The 17,379-nt window shown below is 40.1% G+C and overlaps 1 protein-coding gene across 4 annotated transcripts in view; it reads left to right on the top strand.

The window, feature by feature from the left end:
- PEX1 (peroxisomal biogenesis factor 1) overlaps window positions 1-17,379 on the top strand; it is a 47,354-nt gene that overhangs the window by 16,665 nt on the left and 13,310 nt on the right. For all 4 annotated transcript variants that reach the window (XR_003091659.1, XM_025191089.1, XM_025191088.1 and 1 more), the window contains exons 9-20: window positions 1,808-1,940; window positions 3,077-3,173; window positions 4,447-4,617; window positions 6,451-6,605; window positions 7,492-7,681; window positions 7,908-8,074; window positions 9,299-9,433; window positions 10,269-10,333; window positions 10,594-10,736; window positions 10,814-10,917; window positions 14,079-14,255; window positions 15,704-15,937. Coding sequence is in view for 3 of the 4 variants with exons in the window: in XM_025191089.1 (XP_025046874.1) it covers window positions 1,808-1,940; window positions 3,077-3,173; window positions 4,447-4,617; window positions 6,451-6,605; window positions 7,492-7,681; window positions 7,908-8,074; window positions 9,299-9,433; window positions 10,269-10,333; window positions 10,594-10,736; window positions 10,814-10,917; window positions 14,079-14,255; window positions 15,704-15,937 (1,771 nt within the window). In the remaining variant the exon portion in view is untranslated. The remainder of the gene's footprint in view (window positions 1-1,807; window positions 1,941-3,076; window positions 3,174-4,446; window positions 4,618-6,450; window positions 6,606-7,491; window positions 7,682-7,907; window positions 8,075-9,298; window positions 9,434-10,268; window positions 10,334-10,593; window positions 10,737-10,813; window positions 10,918-14,078; window positions 14,256-15,703; window positions 15,938-17,379) is intronic.

Raw genomic sequence — 17,379 nt, 5'->3', positions numbered from 1 at the left:
CCCCCCCCCCCCCCGTTTGCTGGCCTTCTTGTTGTCTCCACCCCTCATTACTGATTGGCAGAGAGGGGCAGGGCCAAATAAAAGGCAGCCCTCTCCACCAATCAGTAGCAGAGGTAGGAGGGCACAGCTGCCATCTTGGTTGCTCCACTTGGTGGTGGTGGTTTTGCCCTGTTAGTGGGCTGTGAGGCCAGGCCGCAGTAGCCACTGGCTCCCACCAGGGAATCAGCATTTTATTTTTATTAATGTTTTTGTCTTCCTCCTCCCTCCCTCCCTCCCTCCCCCACCCTGGCAGTTAAGCGGAAAATCGTGGAAACCATCGTTTTTCACGGTTTCCGTGAAATTCACAAAATCATGATTTGAGTAGGTCTGAAGTCATATGTAAATATGTTTTCAAAAACCTTGCTTTTCACATTTGTAAATATAGCTCTTAATCCTGTGTGCAACTCTTGTTGGACTAACTGTTGAGTTGCATACCTAAATCAAAGGATATTTGTGGCCTTCATGAAAGATTAAATTGCAAATTACAAAGGGTCCAGAAGTGGCATGGGAAGGTGGCAGTGGTGAGCTGAGCTCACTGCTTATGGCCAAAGCCAGTGAGGCCAAAGGACTACAAATTCTGTGACAGAAATTCCTCACCCAACTTCTGGTAGCCTGATCAAAAGATGGCGCCCAGTGGGCCACGTAAAGTGGCTCTGCATGCCGTATCCAGCCTGAAGGCCATACGTTTGAAATCCCTGGGCTCCTATATACATGCAGAGAGCCTGCTCCAATGTACTATAATTCCAGCATGTCAGAGGAGACTCAGTCAGGTGTGCTGGAGCATGGAAATTACTGCGCTGCAGCAGCCTTCAGTGTCATGTGTATCAGCGTATCTGCACCGAAAAATGTCAGCGGGGTGCGTTAAACAAAAGCTTGCTTGAACTTTAATTCAAAGTGCTCTGCTGCCATTTTTCAGCATGGGGACGCTGTTACACATGACGCTCTGGGCACTTTTAATTAGCGCAGCTCTTGGAGCTGAGCTAATTAAAGTGTCCCCCTACCCCCCATGCCTCCTGGAGCACATGTATAACCTTCCCACTCTCCCAATTTTAAGCTAACCCGAGACAATACTTGGGATTAGTAAAGAATGTTGGTAATTCACTGGATTGTGAATTTTGGTACAATTAGCACTAAATCAGGGTCATAGCACTCAGTCTCCTGGGCACCTAAGAAGTGTCTACTTTTTGTTTAATTTGGCTTTTTACACTGAAATCTAAACTGATAGCTTAGCTGTTTTTGGATCTGAGGGGAGCACTGCCAAATCAAAATTGACCAAGAATTTAAGAAGGAGTACAGGTGGCTTTAAAGAAAACTTATATTTTTCTAATATTGACTCTGGCCTTCAGGACTGCTCCATGGTGCAGCAGCTGTTGACAAGCTTTGGTAGGCAATTATGCAAATGTTAGAATTGCTAAAGTTCAGTGCATTTTGTTTATATCCTCTTTTCCTGACCTACTATACCCTATGCCAAGGTGGGGAAACGGGATGGTGTAGATCAGTTACATAGGTTCTTCACTGACAGAAGAACCTGCCCTACCAGGATGGGGATATCCTGCTAAAGTTATCTACAGCTGTATATGTCATTATTGTAATGCGAGAGTTGTTATCACATAATGTTACATTGGGTTGTTTTTTTCTTTGAGTATCTGAAGTACTTTATGATGTGTCCAGATGAAAAGAACACTATACATGTAAGCTGTTATTAACTTAATATACTAGGATGGTCTAAGATAGCCTACTGATTTATTTGCTTCTTGTTACTCTGCAGAGGAGTGGATAAATTAGGAACATCCTCCTTTGAGCATATCAGTCACAGCATCTTAGGACGCCCTTTGTCTCAAAAGCTAGCTTGCTTTATTGTGGGACTGCGCAATGGAGGTGTCCTGCTCACAGGAGCAAAGGTACATGTTTACAGCTCTTTACTTACATGCCAAAAAGGTTTTTTTCTCAAACTAAATTTAATCTTCTAAATAAGCACAATAAACCCATTTTTTTTTCTGTTTCATGGCATCAAAGAGAATAGAGCTGAAAAAGAACTATTTGGTTAGCAGATAAGAGCAGACTGGCAGATTAGTTATTATGTATTTTAATATTTGTACTGCCTGAATATGAACTATCTTCAATTGAGCTTCTACCACTTCTATTGGAAGACTGTTTTATACTATGATCAGACACTTCAAATGCTTATTAATCTTTTTATTTCTTTCCATTTTTTGACTTTTTATAGTTGTTTGAATTTAGAAGAAAAATTTAAATTTTTTTACTTTAGCACTAGAAAAAATACTATATACATTTGACTCTCATTGATTTTTCTTATTAGAGTTTTCTCAGTAGATGCATAGACATGTGCGCTTTGTTGACAAGTAGACTAATTAGCTCTGCAGTAAAGCTTCACAGTCTACATGTGTGCCGATATTAGGGGACAGTAAATTAATTAACTCCGCCATAAGATAGTACTGTCCCCGAAAGTATTATCTTATGACTGAGTCATAAGTGTGATGAAATGCATATGTAGACAGTAACCGCTGGGTGCAAATTGTACCCAGTCAACCCAAACAGTGGGGGGTCAGAACCCCAGCTCCTGCCAGCTCTTCTACCACTCAATGCTGCCACCTGGAGCTCATTGCTGACACCCCCCCCCCCATGTTCCCTGCCATCCCAAATCTGCTCCGTTATGGCTTACATTTCATGGTCCCAGGCACTCATGTAGACACTGTACCTGAGAGCAGTTGACTCCGGCTCAAACTGCTCCAGTGTTTATTGCGTCGATTTAATTTCATATGTAGATGTACCCAATGAGATTCAGTTAATGTCAGTTGTAATCTAACTGGAATCAATAAGAGTTGTTCCAATAACTTCACTCTGAACAAAGCTTAGGTCATAATGTGTTTGCTGTTGATGATAAATAAAAATCAGCATATATACAATCAGCCAACCATTTAGCATGTGTATTTGCTATGAATAGTCCAGAAAAACAGAAAGAAATAGTTTCTGTCTCTATTATTTTAGAAGATTTTATCCAACATTTATTTTGTAGGGAACTGGAAAGTCAACATTAGCGAAGGCCATCTGCAAAGAAGCATTTGATAGACTGGATGCTCATGTGGAAGTGATTGACTGTAAAGATTTAAGAGGTCTGAATATGATATTCTTACAATCTCAAAACTTAGTGGTTATGATAGGGAAGCTTACAGTGAGAGTATCATTTTAATATTATGTTCAAGACATATACAATATGATAAAACTTTAATCTAGCTCTGTATTTTAGCTGATTGACTTTTCTGTACAGTATTTTATATTCTTTCTATAAGGGATTTTGTTGCCTTGCAATGAGCACCTTTACACATTCATTTCATTGCACAAGTTACAATAAGTTGCATACATTACTGTCTCAAAATTTCTTCCCATTTGGTATGAAAAAGAAGGAACAAATGGGGCTTTGTCTTATATTGAACAGCTGGAACAAAAGTAACAGCATGTAATACTTCTGCAGTCATTCTCATCTAATAGGCTCAAATATTTTTTATATATATATATATATATATGCCTTAGTCTGTCTGTCCATAATGCTTTATTCGCACTCTGATTGGCTGTCTCGCCAGCCAGTCAGAGTGTGAATAAAGCAGTAGGGACAGCAGGTGGCAGAGCACCACCATGATGGTAGGGACAGAGGAGGAGGGCCAGGCTCCCCCCCCCCCCCCCCTTTTGTCCGCTTGTGGGGGGAGACGGGAGTGAATGGGGTCGGGGCCACTATGGCAGCAGGGAATGTGTGGGGGAGCAGCCCCAGCCTGAACCCAAACCACTGGTGGGGGGGAGCAGGGTTGAGGGGAGGGGGATGGAGCTGGATGACGGGAGTGGGTGCACAGCGCAGACCCTGCGCTCTGTCCCCGCCAGCTCCTCGGAGGGGAGTGGCTCTGGCCCTAAAGCAGCAGGGGCAAGGATGGGGGGGAGCGAGCCTGGCCCTGGGCCTCTGTCTTCCCCCAGCCTCCTCTCCCCCCTCCAGCCCAGCAGGTGGTGGCGGCGACAGAGCGGACAGCAGGGGGGTGCTGGTCCTGTCCCCCCGGCTTCCTGCAGGCTGTGAAAATGGCATGGCAAAATTCTATGGCACACCTGTTCATCTTTGATGGCACACTGGTTGAGAAACACTGCTCTACATTACTCCATTTTGTATCAACACCTGAGAGTCTTTGTTGGATGGCCGTGATCTTTCACTTCCTTTTCCAAGGAAAGGCCAAGGTTGGTGTAGGTCTGGCAGAGGCAGCTCTATTCTAACTGAAGATTCTTCCCATTGAAGAAATTCTTATGAACCCAATTAAAATATGTCCAAGTCTCCTTTCTGTTGCCAGAGCAGACAAAAATCAGTGTTTAAATTTGCATTTTGTCACCATGTCTGTATTTTTGTCTTAGGAAGAAGATTAGAAAATATACGGAAAAAAGTGGAGGAAGCTTTTTTAGAGGCAGCATGGAGGCAGCCGTCCATTCTTTTAATGGATGATCTTGATCACATTGTTGGTGTTCCTTCTGCTCCAGAACATGAGAACAGCCCTGAAGCAGTTCAAAGCAATAGACTTGCACATGGTAGTACTGTACTAACAGCTTCTGAGTGGGGAGGTTTTTTTTCATTTTTTTGTTGTTTGGATAAAAATGTGGTGTAACTTGGGTAACTTTTTGTACTCGAATCATAGTGGCCTTGATAGTTGTGATGTTTTAGCAGCTATATTGTTCACATCTTCAGAGTAGCTGCACCATTTAGCACTCTTCAGCTGAATCTTAAACCAAAGTAATTAATATTGATTATTACATATGTGTAATATTTCTCTTATCTCAATATGTAACCTCTTTATGTGCCTACTAAGTACACTTCATTTTATTTAGCCTCTCTGTCATTATCATATTCAGCTCAGACACTTTAATTGAATAAGTGCACTATATATCCATGTGACCCCTCTTTTCAGCCATTAGTAAATATTTTCACAAATATTTTTCTGCATTGAAAAGGTTTAATATTAAATAATTAGCAGCAATGTATTTTAATATTAAACTGTATTAAATTCTATCCATGTAGAATTGAGTCTGTGAACACAGAGCTTCACTTTTTGTAGAAGGAAATTACAATTTTTATTAGGTGCTTTTTGAAGTTCTAGATTCATGCTGAAATTGTATTTTAAAAATGTTCACAAGTTGCATGCACAGAATTTATTATTATGTGTGAAGTTTCAGTTTCTTAATACTTCATATATACATTTTGTACACACAACAGACGGATAGAGTTTTAAACATTTAAACCTATATGATCTACCTTGCATATATACTTTATTTTTGTCCATGAAATCTCATAGGTGTCTTACTCTCTGTGCTTAAAGATCTATCTTTATAGTTCATGCAGTTAGGGTCACAGTGTCATAGCCACTATGGTCCTGGAATTATGTAAGAAGCACAAGTTTTTGGTGATACCTTCTTTTTTTATCTTTTTTTTTTTTTTAAGTGAACCAACTGTATAGTTGAGAAAGATGTTAGACAAACTTTCAGGCACAAAGTGCCTTTCCTTTTTTCCAATAAAAGATGTCACCAAAGAATCTCTCTCATCTGTACAATTTATAACAGGCTTCTGGATAGTTTATAAGAGGCGTTCATCCTCTTAGCTTGTTACAAAATACAGTAAAACAAACAATTATATTTATTGTTATATGGCAAGTATATAATTGCTATATAACCTAAGATATAGATTTAGAATAGTAGTTTTCTGAATCTTAATTCCAGTTAGAGAAGCAGAATTCACAGTAGAGAAAAAAAATCATCTTCATTATCAGAATGTAGATATTATCATTAGTGACTAGCACTGCAAAATAGTGGATCTATATTGGAGGAGACTGTGTTTTGAAAAATAGAGATTTCTGAGGTGGGATACTTTATTTTCACTGGACCAGCTGTATAGATGGGAAAGTTGCTAGGTAAGCTTTTGAGCACACCCTTCTGTTTTAAATAAGCCTGAAAGCTTATTTAACATCTCTCCCAACTCTAATACAATCTGGGCACATCTACATGTTCACTAACGTGCTTTAGGTAATTAATTTATTCTAGTACCTCTACTGTGAGGTACTAGAAAATGCACATTAGCTTATTTTAATGTGCATAAGCTAATGAGCATTTTTTTTGTGATGCTTTAATGCATATTAAAATAAGCTAATGAATATTAAAGTGCACTTGTAGACATGCCCTCTTGTTTCTTGCATATTCCTTGGACTACCATGGTCCAGTGATTTAGAAAGTACTATAATACATTACAGAAAGGTATTATAGTATTAATTATTATTTCATTTGTTTTAACAATCCTTTCCACTATAAAATGCACAGTATCAATATATGGAATATAGAATATTTTGAATTCATGAAACTATCTTCTCTACCCAGTTTTGAAAGATGTGATAAAAGAAGTCATTTCAATGGGCAGTTTGATTGCATTAATTGTCACAAGCCAGTCAGAACATTCCCTGCATCCTTCTCTTGTTTCTGCTCAAGGAATTCGCATGTTTCAGTGCTTTAAACATATCCAGCCTCCAAATCAGGTAAGTGCAGTCAATGAATAACTTCGATCAAAATGTTGGTTTTGACTTGCTGCCCCAGAGATTTAAAAAAAAAAAAAAAAAAAAAAAAAAAAAGGATAGTTCGTGGCTGACAGTTTGCTATTTGATCTTTTATGATATTAAATACCTTGCAACTCTTCTATATGTTGTCTTGAGGTGCTTTGAAAAGACAGCAAAAGGAATACCTATTTGTGACTGGCTTCCAACCATCCAAATTTAATAGATATTTCACTATAATGTGCATCTCTGAAATTTCTTTTTTGTTATAAAATGTTTGTAAAGAACGTTATTTTTTTAATTTTTTAAATAGGCTGTAATGTAATGGTAAAAAAGAAATAGCAAAAATATATTGAATGCAGTGTTCTCTGCAGGAAAAATAATGGTTTACACATAGCTTATCACAGTTCCCTTACATTTTGGAACTGAATCCAAGTTGTTCTCTTTGTTGTCCTGTCATAAACCAGTAATTTAAAATCGCTGTCTGGACAGCATATTTAATATCCAGTATAACATCTTCCTGTATTGCCCAAGTCTTGCATTTCAAATCTCTGATTTACAGCAGAAGATAGGACTTCATTGGAAACATCATGCTGCATGACAATATAATGTTCAACAGTTGTTATGACAACATAATGTTAGATAGCCATTCTTGACCAGAGTGCTATGAGATGCTTTTAAGGGTTCGGTGCGATTATTAGCACTTTCTTAAAAGTAAACATGTTCAGTTTGTTATATTAGACTTGTGCCTAGTGGACTAAAAGCCCTATGGTGACTGTTCCACATATCAGACATTTGTGCCCTCCTTGAGTGATAAATCCATGTAAGTGTAGAACTGCACATAAATTAGCTGTACATTTTCATTTTTCAGGAGCAGAGATGTGAAATATTGTGTTCCATAATAGAAAATAAACTGAGCTCCACTATAAACAAGTTCTGTGATCTTGATCTGCAGCATATTGCAAAGGAAACAGAAGGATTTGTAGCTAGAGATTTTACATTGCTTGTGGATCGTGCCATACATGCATGTGTTTCTAACAGGAGAGCATGCAAAAAAGAAGGTATGGAATATAGTCACAAAATCTCTACTTACATAATTTTAATTCCACCAGATAAAACATTTGTAATAATACAAAAGGAGAAAGGTAAACTGTCTTTATCTTTACATTTAATATGTATTTAATTGTTCCATTAAAAAGTGTAGTTGTTTTTCATAGGAACTACAAGTTGTTCTATTTTCTCACTGCAGTTTTTATTTCTGGGGTTTGTTTGGTTTTTTTTAAGCAGAACTGAATCTGTCAACTTCACACTTTCAAAAAGCTTTAAAAGGTTTTACACCATCATCTCTGAGAAATGTTAACTTACACAAACCTAAAGACATAGGTTGGGACAGGATTGGTGGCTTAAAGGATGTCCGGCAAATTCTCATGGATACTATCCAGTTACCAGCAAAGGTATCCTTTTCTTTTAAACAAGGAACAGTTGCTGCAGTATTGTGCATATCATGTTTCTGGAACTCTGATTAACAGCTCTTCTTTAAGGAAAGAATGGATCCTTTGGGGATCAGTATAGTACTTGGAGTCCTAACATGGAGAAAGCTAATGTGGTTTTAAGTCTTCTGCCCTCGGAACAGACCTGATGCAAAAAAAAAAAAAAAAATCCTCAGTGGCCCATCTGAAATATAGCAGCTGGTGCCTTACTGCAAGTACTGTAGAACTTCCCTGACATTTCCATAGTATAATGACCTCACCACTGGCATACTGCTTTTGCCTCCAGACATCCCTTTTACTCCAGGGCTTATGTGCAAGTCTTCGGAATGTAACATATACAACCGTCTTCTGCAGTGCCTTAGCCTGGGAGTCTCCCCTTGCAGAGCCAACATTAGGGAAAATGGTACTCTGGCCTGCACAAACTTGTATTTTGATGTCCTCATTCTTCTCCCCACCCCCTCCCCGGTCAGCCAGGGCTGCTGCAGGCAGAGGTAGAGGCAGGCAGGAAGGAATGCAGTCCAGCAGGGAGCCAGAGCAGTATTGTGCACTAGGTAGATGGGCACTGCTGCTACTGTGCAGGAGGAAGGCAGAGGGACCACCCCACCCAAACATGCCCACCCTGGCTCCTCCTGAGCAGTAGCTGGAGATATGCCAGGCAAGCTGGTCTGTGCACTGCTCCTCCTGCCTGGGACAGGGATCGGCTGGGATGGGGCAGAAGAGAGCACTGCTGTGAGCATGGGCTGCTCGTGTGTGTGTGTGTGTGTGTGTGTTTGGTGCCCCTTGACCACAGTGCCTTGGGCAGTTGCCCACACTGTCCACCCCTAAGGCTGGCTCTGTCCCCTTGGCTGGTATTAGTTTATGCTACTCGAGTCCCCCTTTATGCTATTCTCGCCAGCCCAAAAGAACCAGAGTCAGTTTGATCTACTTACCCTGAAACTCTTCCAGTAAATGGTAAAGTATTTTGCAAAGGAAAGTGTTAGGTTACTGCAATAAAGGTATAATGTTTTATAGGTATAATGTAGCCAATAAGTACATCAGTCAAGCTCTTTTTGATGACAATATGGATGAAATAAGTAATTCTGCAAGAATATCCATAGAAACTAGCACTAGTCAGAGCTCAGTTATTACAACATGTTATCAATAATTACATCTTAAAGAATGGATTCTACCCTGATTATTTTTTTTCAGTATCCAGAACTCTTTGCAAAACTGCCCATACGACAGAGGACAGGAGTTTTGTTATATGGAGCTCCTGGAACAGGAAAAACCCTCTTGGCTCACATAGTTGCCCGAGAGAGTAGAATGAATTTTATCAGCATCAAGGTAACAAAATATTGATGGTTTATTAGATCTTTGGGGTAGAATGAAATTCCCCCAAAAATTATGCTGTCTCAGGGGGAGGGGAGTGGGGAGTGGGGGATGGAACTACACAGGGACAGGAATGTAAAATGTGCGTAAAATGTGTACACAAAAACAAAATACCAGAGTAAGAAACTCCAAAATAAGATTATATGGTCACTTAGTGTCCAGAAAGAAAGTGTTACATATTTTTCATTCCCAATCCTTAAGGAATTTTAACAAAATTATTAGTAGTTATCTGCTAAGTAAGGATTAACGTGTTTGGCAAAGAAAGGTCATTGCTCAAAAATTTTCTGAACTGGGAGATAAGTGTAGAGCTTGGAAATCTGAATATCTAATCATTCCTGCCTGATTTCATGGTGTGGCTATGTAGTTATCACAAGAGGGGCAGGGGTTGTGTGCTGGTAATTGTAAAATATTTTTAGGAAACTTTGTCCCATTTTCTTAGTTTCACATCTGTTATATAATTATCCTAACTTTGGCTGCAGTGATAAAATAATTTAAATGCATCTTGAAAGTACAGGGGAATCCATAGTCTTGTGACACTGTAGCATATTTCCCCTTGTAATGGGAAATCTGTAAAACAATGGAATTAAAATCACTTGGCAAAGTTTAAGGGGCATTTTGTTTAATTTGCCAATCACTGCTTTCCTGTTATTTGAAATTATCTTTTGCTAGCATAAATAATGGTTTCTCTGGTCCTAGAGTATCTCACCTTGTTAACAGATTAAGGTTAAAAAGTTAAGGTCAGTTTAATTAAAAGAAAATCACAAGTTTCCTTCTCTTTTTGTTTTTACAGGGACCAGAGCTACTTAGCAAATATATTGGAGCAAGTGAACAAGCAGTTCGAGAGCTCTTTATCAGGTTGGTCCTATTAAGATTTGTGAGTTTATAAATAGATTCTGCCATTTGATGATAAAAAGAAATTATTTGAATTTTCTTGTCAGTAGCATGATAGACCTGGCTTAGTGACCTTAATCATAGACCTGAAAAAGCCAGACCTGCTGAATCATGCAGCAGACTTTTAGACAAAACAGCAAATGTATTTTACATTTTTAAGCAGGTTTGTTCTGTTTAACCAAAAGTTAATAGATGTATTGGCATTGGCTTATATTTTATTCCAGGGCACAGGCAGCTAAGCCTTGCATTGTTTTCTTTGATGAGTTTGATTCTATTGCTCCTCGCCGAGGTCATGATAATACTGGAGTAACAGACCGGGTGGTTAACCAGCTGTTGACTCAGCTAGATGGAGTGGAAGGCTTACAAGGTAATAATTCAGCTGTATGTAACTTTGTCAGGCAAGAATTCAGCAGATACTAATGAAGTTCTCCTGATTTTTCTAAGGGGTTTATGTGTTGGCTGCTACTAGTCGCCCTGATTTGATTGACCCTGCTCTGTTAAGACCAGGCAGACTGGATAAATGCATATACTGTCCACCTCCTGATCAGGTAAAAAAGGAAAATACTGTACCATATGTGAAAGGAAAAAATTCTGAGTAGTGGACAGGATTCTCCGCTGCATTATACTTTGTGTTGTCACTGACACCTGAAAAACAAACTTGATCCACTACTGCATAACTCCAGTTTTATACATTGCCACTCCATTGACTTCTGTGTCATTGCAGTGGTATAAAGATGACTCATTGTATTATTCTAGTCCAGCAAGTTTAAAGTGGACGCTAAACCTGACGAAATCAAGATAGTTCTTTGCTCCCTTTCCATGGATTTAACCAAAGGCACAGTGTTGAAAGCAGTGGAGAATTACTGTATTTACTCAAATACAAGACAAGATTTTTTTTTTCTCATTCTGCATGGTTGAGAAAAGGGCCCAGTGCCATGGATTCTAGTTAAGGCTGGGGGTGGGATATAGGCAGGGCATGCAGGCATCTGCTTCAGCTTTAATGCTGACCAACCCCCGCCCCCTTCTCCCATCACTCTGCCCCCCCATGTGCTCCCTGCAGTCTACGTCCACTGTTTTTAGACTCGTGTTTATAAAAGGAATGTCACCTTTAAGATGTTATAATGCAGTGTTACAAGTGTCATGTTGGATTTTGAACAGTGATGTTAAAATTGTTATATCTTCATATAGTTGCCTGTTGTTTTCCACAAACTTGGGACCAAATCTGAGTCCTGTGGACAAACTCCTCATAAAAGAGGGTTTGTCTACAGGGAATATGTTGCTACTGGAAGTCAGGAGATTCAGGCTTTTCTTTTCACCTACAAGAAGAGCCAAAACGACTAATTAAGCTGGTATAGCAAAACATTCTGTTTCCCTATGCAAATTAGTGACCCAGGAATCATGAGCCACTTCCATTCCCACTCTCCGTTTCCCTTCTATATTCTAGACTAGATGGGTGTGGAGTCCAGTTTGTCGTGAATCAGAGCAGCCGCCGGCAGCCGCTTGACTCACACACCGGAGTGTTTAGATTTAGAGCTCGGCAGGCGGGTAATTGATGGATGGAGTGGAATTAACCAGGCACAGACACGTGTAGGTTACAGGAGTTTGTTTACTTACGTCGCCTAGATAGTGGTGGACGACGCAGGCAAGCCTTTGTTCCGTTACAGCTTCGGTTACAGAGTCGAGTATACGCATATAACTTCGGTTACAGAGTCGAGTACACGCACACAGTTAGGTTACGACGAGAGAATGACGGACGTGGCGCCGGGAACGGATGGTCGCGCTTGCAAGACTTTCTACGTCAATATTTTACGCTGACGGGGTGATGGATTAGGAATTGATCAATTTCCCAATTCTCTGGTGACAAGCACAGGTGTTTCCTGTGAGATTCCCCAGAGCTCTCCGCCTTGGGCGGAAACTGTTAAACTATTTATAGGCAGAGGTGTTTTACAGGAATATCCAATGGTGAACCGTTATATGGAATCTTTAGTTTTTGGCAGGTGGCAGCTCTTTGTCTCCTCAAGTTACAAGGTAGTGGGTTAGGTTTCTCTACCTGTTACGTGTGTGCTACGTGTGAGGAGCTTACGCTTATCTTTGACCAATTATATATAATTTCCCCTAGCATTTTATTTCAGCTGACCAATTATCTGTAGTACACCACCAGCGTTTTGTTTCAAGGAATTTCTTGGCAGGGAAGTCTTTTAACCCTTAATATTCAAATGAAGATGATTTGAATGGTATCTCTTGCTCAGTGGCATGGGCACAATTTAATTGGGTTGTGACACAGGTGATTGGGCTCTTCATTATTTGTCCCCAAAAAGTGATATTTCCATAGAGCATTATGAACCCACAAAGGGCTTGGTCCAACACTTTATGCAGTAAATGGAAGGATAGTCATTTACTTAGGTTTTGCCTGTGTCCTGCAGAGACTGCAAAGATTGTGTCTCTGATTATCTGTGATTTGAAAATTATTGCTGTTAATTTTCAATTTATGTGGCTATCTTCACAAATGACACCCCATTTCATTATCATGTACACAAGAAAGATAACCACACATAATAGGATGCAAACACCACCTAATCAAATATGTCATTTTTATTCCTATAGTACAGGAAACTAACTCTTCAGACCAAAAGACTCATCTTCCCTTTTTTGGACACTTCTGTTCTAGGCTAAGTACAGACAGTCAAAAAGCCTCGGGCTGAATTGATTCAGTCTTTGCAGGTTTCTCAAAACTGCATGGAGCTGAGCAATTCCTCCAGCCATGCCTGGCTGGCTGAGGAGGGGTGTGGCTGAGGGAATCAACTGGCTCCTGGCAGGCAAGGGGAAGGAGGAAAGCCCTACTGTAGGCTTTCTTCCCACCCCCCTCCCCTGGAGGCTGAGGAGTGGGCAGGGGAGGGAGGAAAGGCCTGCTGTAGGCTTCTCCCCTCTGTGGTGGGAAGACCCTAGCTGGGGGTCCAGTGCCAGGTGGAGGGGCTTCCCCCATGCCGCCGCCTCTGCCAGCTGGATGAGTGATAATGTTCCAGCTGGGAGCAGAGGCATGGGGTAGACCCTGCTCCCCTGGAGCAGACAGGACAGCCCCCAACTGCAAAGCATCCTGGGATGCTGGGGGATTGTGGGTTAACTTGAACCAGGAGAGGATCTGAAACAAAAGTTCCATAAACTGGCTTGACCTAAATCTGATAATGCATCCAACCAGGTTCATCTTAACCCAGGTTTGGCCATTTTGGAAGTCATTTAAGTGCACTGAACTTCTGTTCTGTTACAGGTTTAAACTGGTTTTTGATCACTTAAACTGATTTATGTATAACTTCTGTCCCTGTGTTTAGAAAAGGAACCACAAGTAAAAATGCAAATCCAGTTATATTTACAGTACTTATCTGAAAGTTCATAATTCATGGTACATTTAAAAATCTTAGCTACTGACAATATAACTAGAGAATTATGGTTCATTAGATATTTTTTTTCCATAAACAGTTCAAGAAAAGATAATAATCATATGGTTGTAATTTAGAATAGATTGTTTACTACGACACGTCCCTGTATGTGCTGTTTTAATTACACTAGTATTGTCTTTCAAAATACATTTCTGCAGATTAATGTTGACCCATTAGAAAGTTGCTCATAAAGCACAGTGCCAACATACTGCAGAGCAATTAAAAGGAAGAAAAAGAAACAGATGACTTTTATTTACAGTACTTTTCTTCTATAGACTTCTCGCTATGAAATCTTAAAGGCCCTTAGTCATTCTCTGCCTTTGGCAAATGATGTGGACTTACAATATTTGGCAGCAAAAACGGAGTATTTCACAGGAGCAGACTTGGAAGCTTTATTGTACAATGCTCAATTAGAGGCAGTACATTCTAGCTTGGGTTCATGCTTACCACAAGTAAGTACACTGAAATATAGAGCATTTCCTTTGACCACTGTTTTGTTACTCATCTCTTTTGAAGAAGGCAACTTTGTCAAAAATAGGTTTCCCCTATTTCTTGTGAAATAATATTTAATAAAATTACTTTCTTTTTTTGTAATTATTGTAATTTCTAGATTCTGTCAGAAGTTAAATCTTATTCTATTTGTTACATAGTAATAATTGTAGTACTATCTCTCTCTGACAAAATTATTATTTTTTTAAATATATTTTGCCACTTTGAAAACTTGGGATGTATTTAATGTAAAATTGATTTATTCTGGGCAAACACATTTGCTATTTGCATGGGCCCTTCTTGCCTAAGGACTGCCATCTGTCTTATGCTCTATCGCATAGTCCCTAAGGTCAGCTAAGAGTAACCTCCTGCAAGTACCATCAGTATGCCAAGTGCACTTAGTGAAAACACATGGGAAGTCATTATCAGCAGTCACTCATCAGCTCTAGAACTCCCTCCTTATTGAGGCCTGCCAGAGCCTGAACTTCTTTCAGAAGCAGTGCAAGATCCTCCTATTTAGGCAGGCACTTAGCAAACAAAACAAGGCTTAGGATATCACTGAGGGGATTTTTGTTTTATGTTGATAAAAGTTGCCTTTTAAGTTGTTTTTTTTTTTCTCTTGTTCATTCTTCTATTTTATATGTTGTTCTGTTCTGTATTGTAAGCTGCCCTGAGCCTTTATTAGGACTCAAAATGTCTTTGTTAATACATGGCTAATGATATCAGTCCAGACACTTAATAATTATCCATCATTAAGAGGAGGTTATGGACAAAATTAAAATGTAGTTTCTGTGCCATATCTAGCTCTAACCACCGGGGTGAAAGAAGCCATCAAAATGAACTCACAGGTGAAGGATACCATCAGCGTAAACTTAATACAACCTTCTGTTTAGCCTTAATCAAGAAGTAAATTTCCAAACTGTCCAAACCAAGTGAGGTTATCTCAAAGAAATGGCATACCCAAAGCCCCTTTCTAAGTTAGCAGCAGGATTTTCTCCTTGCTAGAAAATTTGAGATTTCCTACTAATGATGGTCCAAGAACTTTTCAGCTGTCCTTCACCAGCCAGAAAGGATACAGATGTAGAATCCACATTGTTTTTTTTAACATCTCTTACCATTTTTAGGATATAACACAAGCAAATAAAAAAGTTATTGTTGTTCTACCACAAAAGAAGAAAGTTCAGTCCAAATTTGTAGAATTTTCTCTCTAAAACATTTAGAAATGTACTTGTAATGGAAGGCGTATGGATAAAATTAGCAACTGAGCAGACTGCCCCAATTAAATTTGTTGTTGAATGCCAATTTTTAAATTAAACTTCACATTACTGGTAGTTATGAATTAAAGCCTTTAAACTTCACATTACTGGTAGTTATGAATTTAGGCATCTAATTGTTTCTTGTTTTGTCCCAGGATTTTGGTTCCAGTTCTGACAGTGACTTCAGTCTCTCTTCTATGGTTTTCTTAAACCACAGCAGTGGTTCAGAAGATTCAACAGGGGAGGGAGAAGGAGGGCTAGAGCATTCTCTCATTTCCTTGGAGATGTCTGAGTTGCTTCCTGAAGATTCAGGAAGATCCAACATGTATCGTCTTTATTTTGGTAGTTCCTATGAATCAGAGCTGGGAAATGGAACTCCTTCAGAACTGGTAATTTGTTGTTTTTTTTCATAATTGACATTCTAAATATTTCTTTTTCCTGGAGTGAAATGAAAAAATATATGGAGTGAATTTTTAAAAAAGCCCTGCAGAATCTAATATTGACTTTTCCATAGGCTGAGAGAGAGAAGTCTTAGGGTATGTCTGTACCAGTCAATTACAGCTTCTGGAAGCATGCCAGTGAGACATGTTATGCCTGTTTCATTTGCTGCTTCCCAAACTGGAAATAGTGGAAGCAGATCTTCATGTCTGGACACATGACACATTAACACCGTTGTAATTGACATCAATATTGCATAGTTGCATTGGTGTCCAAAACAGACAGAAGACTAAGGCTGTGTACAAACATTTGTTTCAACCAGAAAAAAATTCTTCCATTAGAAAAATAGCTCCGGAGTTGGACTTGTCCAAACATTCCTCCAGCCTCATGGCTGGAGAGCTTCACATATAAGCTCTCCAGCTAGGGGGTGCTAGAGGGCTGCTCCCTGGGCCACCCATGCCTGCCCTTAGGGGAGCCCACTAATTAACATTCTGTCCTCTTCCTTTCCACAAACAGCCCCAGGAAGGTTCCCTGCCCTGGGAGAATGCCTCCGCATCCCACCAGTCAGCTGATGGTCAGGAGTCATTTTTCCATGATGGCAGTCCTCCTGGTTCTCTCTTGCAGGAGAATAGCTTCTCTCCTTGTACTCCTCTGGGTTGAACCAGAGGAGCACTCGACCTCTGGGAGCCTTGCTGCAGGGGCACAGCAGCCCACCTTGTCCCATGCTGCTTTGGGGTGATCCAGAGCAGTACAAGGCAACTGTCACAAACTTGACTGTGGGGCACTAGTGAAGGCACAAGTTTCTCCCTTCTGTACTGCCACTTGCTCCAAGTAACAGACTGAGGTTGTCCCAAGATAGCTCCTTATGTCAGCAAGCCCCAGTTCCTCTGGCGTTATATGCCAGAGTTTGCAGCCGAGGTGTGAGATCTCTATCGGCCTTGAGTGGACCTCACATTAGGGTTATGGAAGAAGTCCTAGGTCCTCCCCTACATAGAGAGAATCAGCCTGGAATATTACTTGCCAAGAAATCACTCTTTTCACTGGCAGTCAGTATGGAGTCAAGCAGCAAAAGGATTCTTCTTTCATGTGGCATCAGATATCAGCTTCCTAGTCTATGAGCCACTGTCATATTATTGCACGATGTGTGGATTCCATATACCCTGTCTGGGCATTTGTAAAGATTGCAGCTTTCTACTAAGGGTTGTGGTATTTGTTGGACACCATATTCACACAGGGGGTAGTTCATTATTACATAGGATGAAGGAATTATGCAAACAAAACAGACCTGCAGAATTGGTCTCCAGGTTTGGAGTCGGAAAATAAAATAAGTACAGACTCTTACCCTCTCACCTGGCTACCCCTAGCTTCCGATGAGTGTTCTTGCCAGAGTTCT

The sequence above is a fragment of the Alligator sinensis genome, unplaced genomic scaffold (genome assembly GCF_000455745.1).
Source record: "Alligator sinensis unplaced genomic scaffold, ASM45574v1 scaffold1011_1, whole genome shotgun sequence".
Lineage (NCBI taxonomy): Eukaryota > Metazoa > Chordata > Crocodylia > Alligatoridae > Alligator > Alligator sinensis.
Note: the sequence above shows the minus strand (reverse complement) of the source record. Positions and strands in the feature narration are given on the sequence as shown.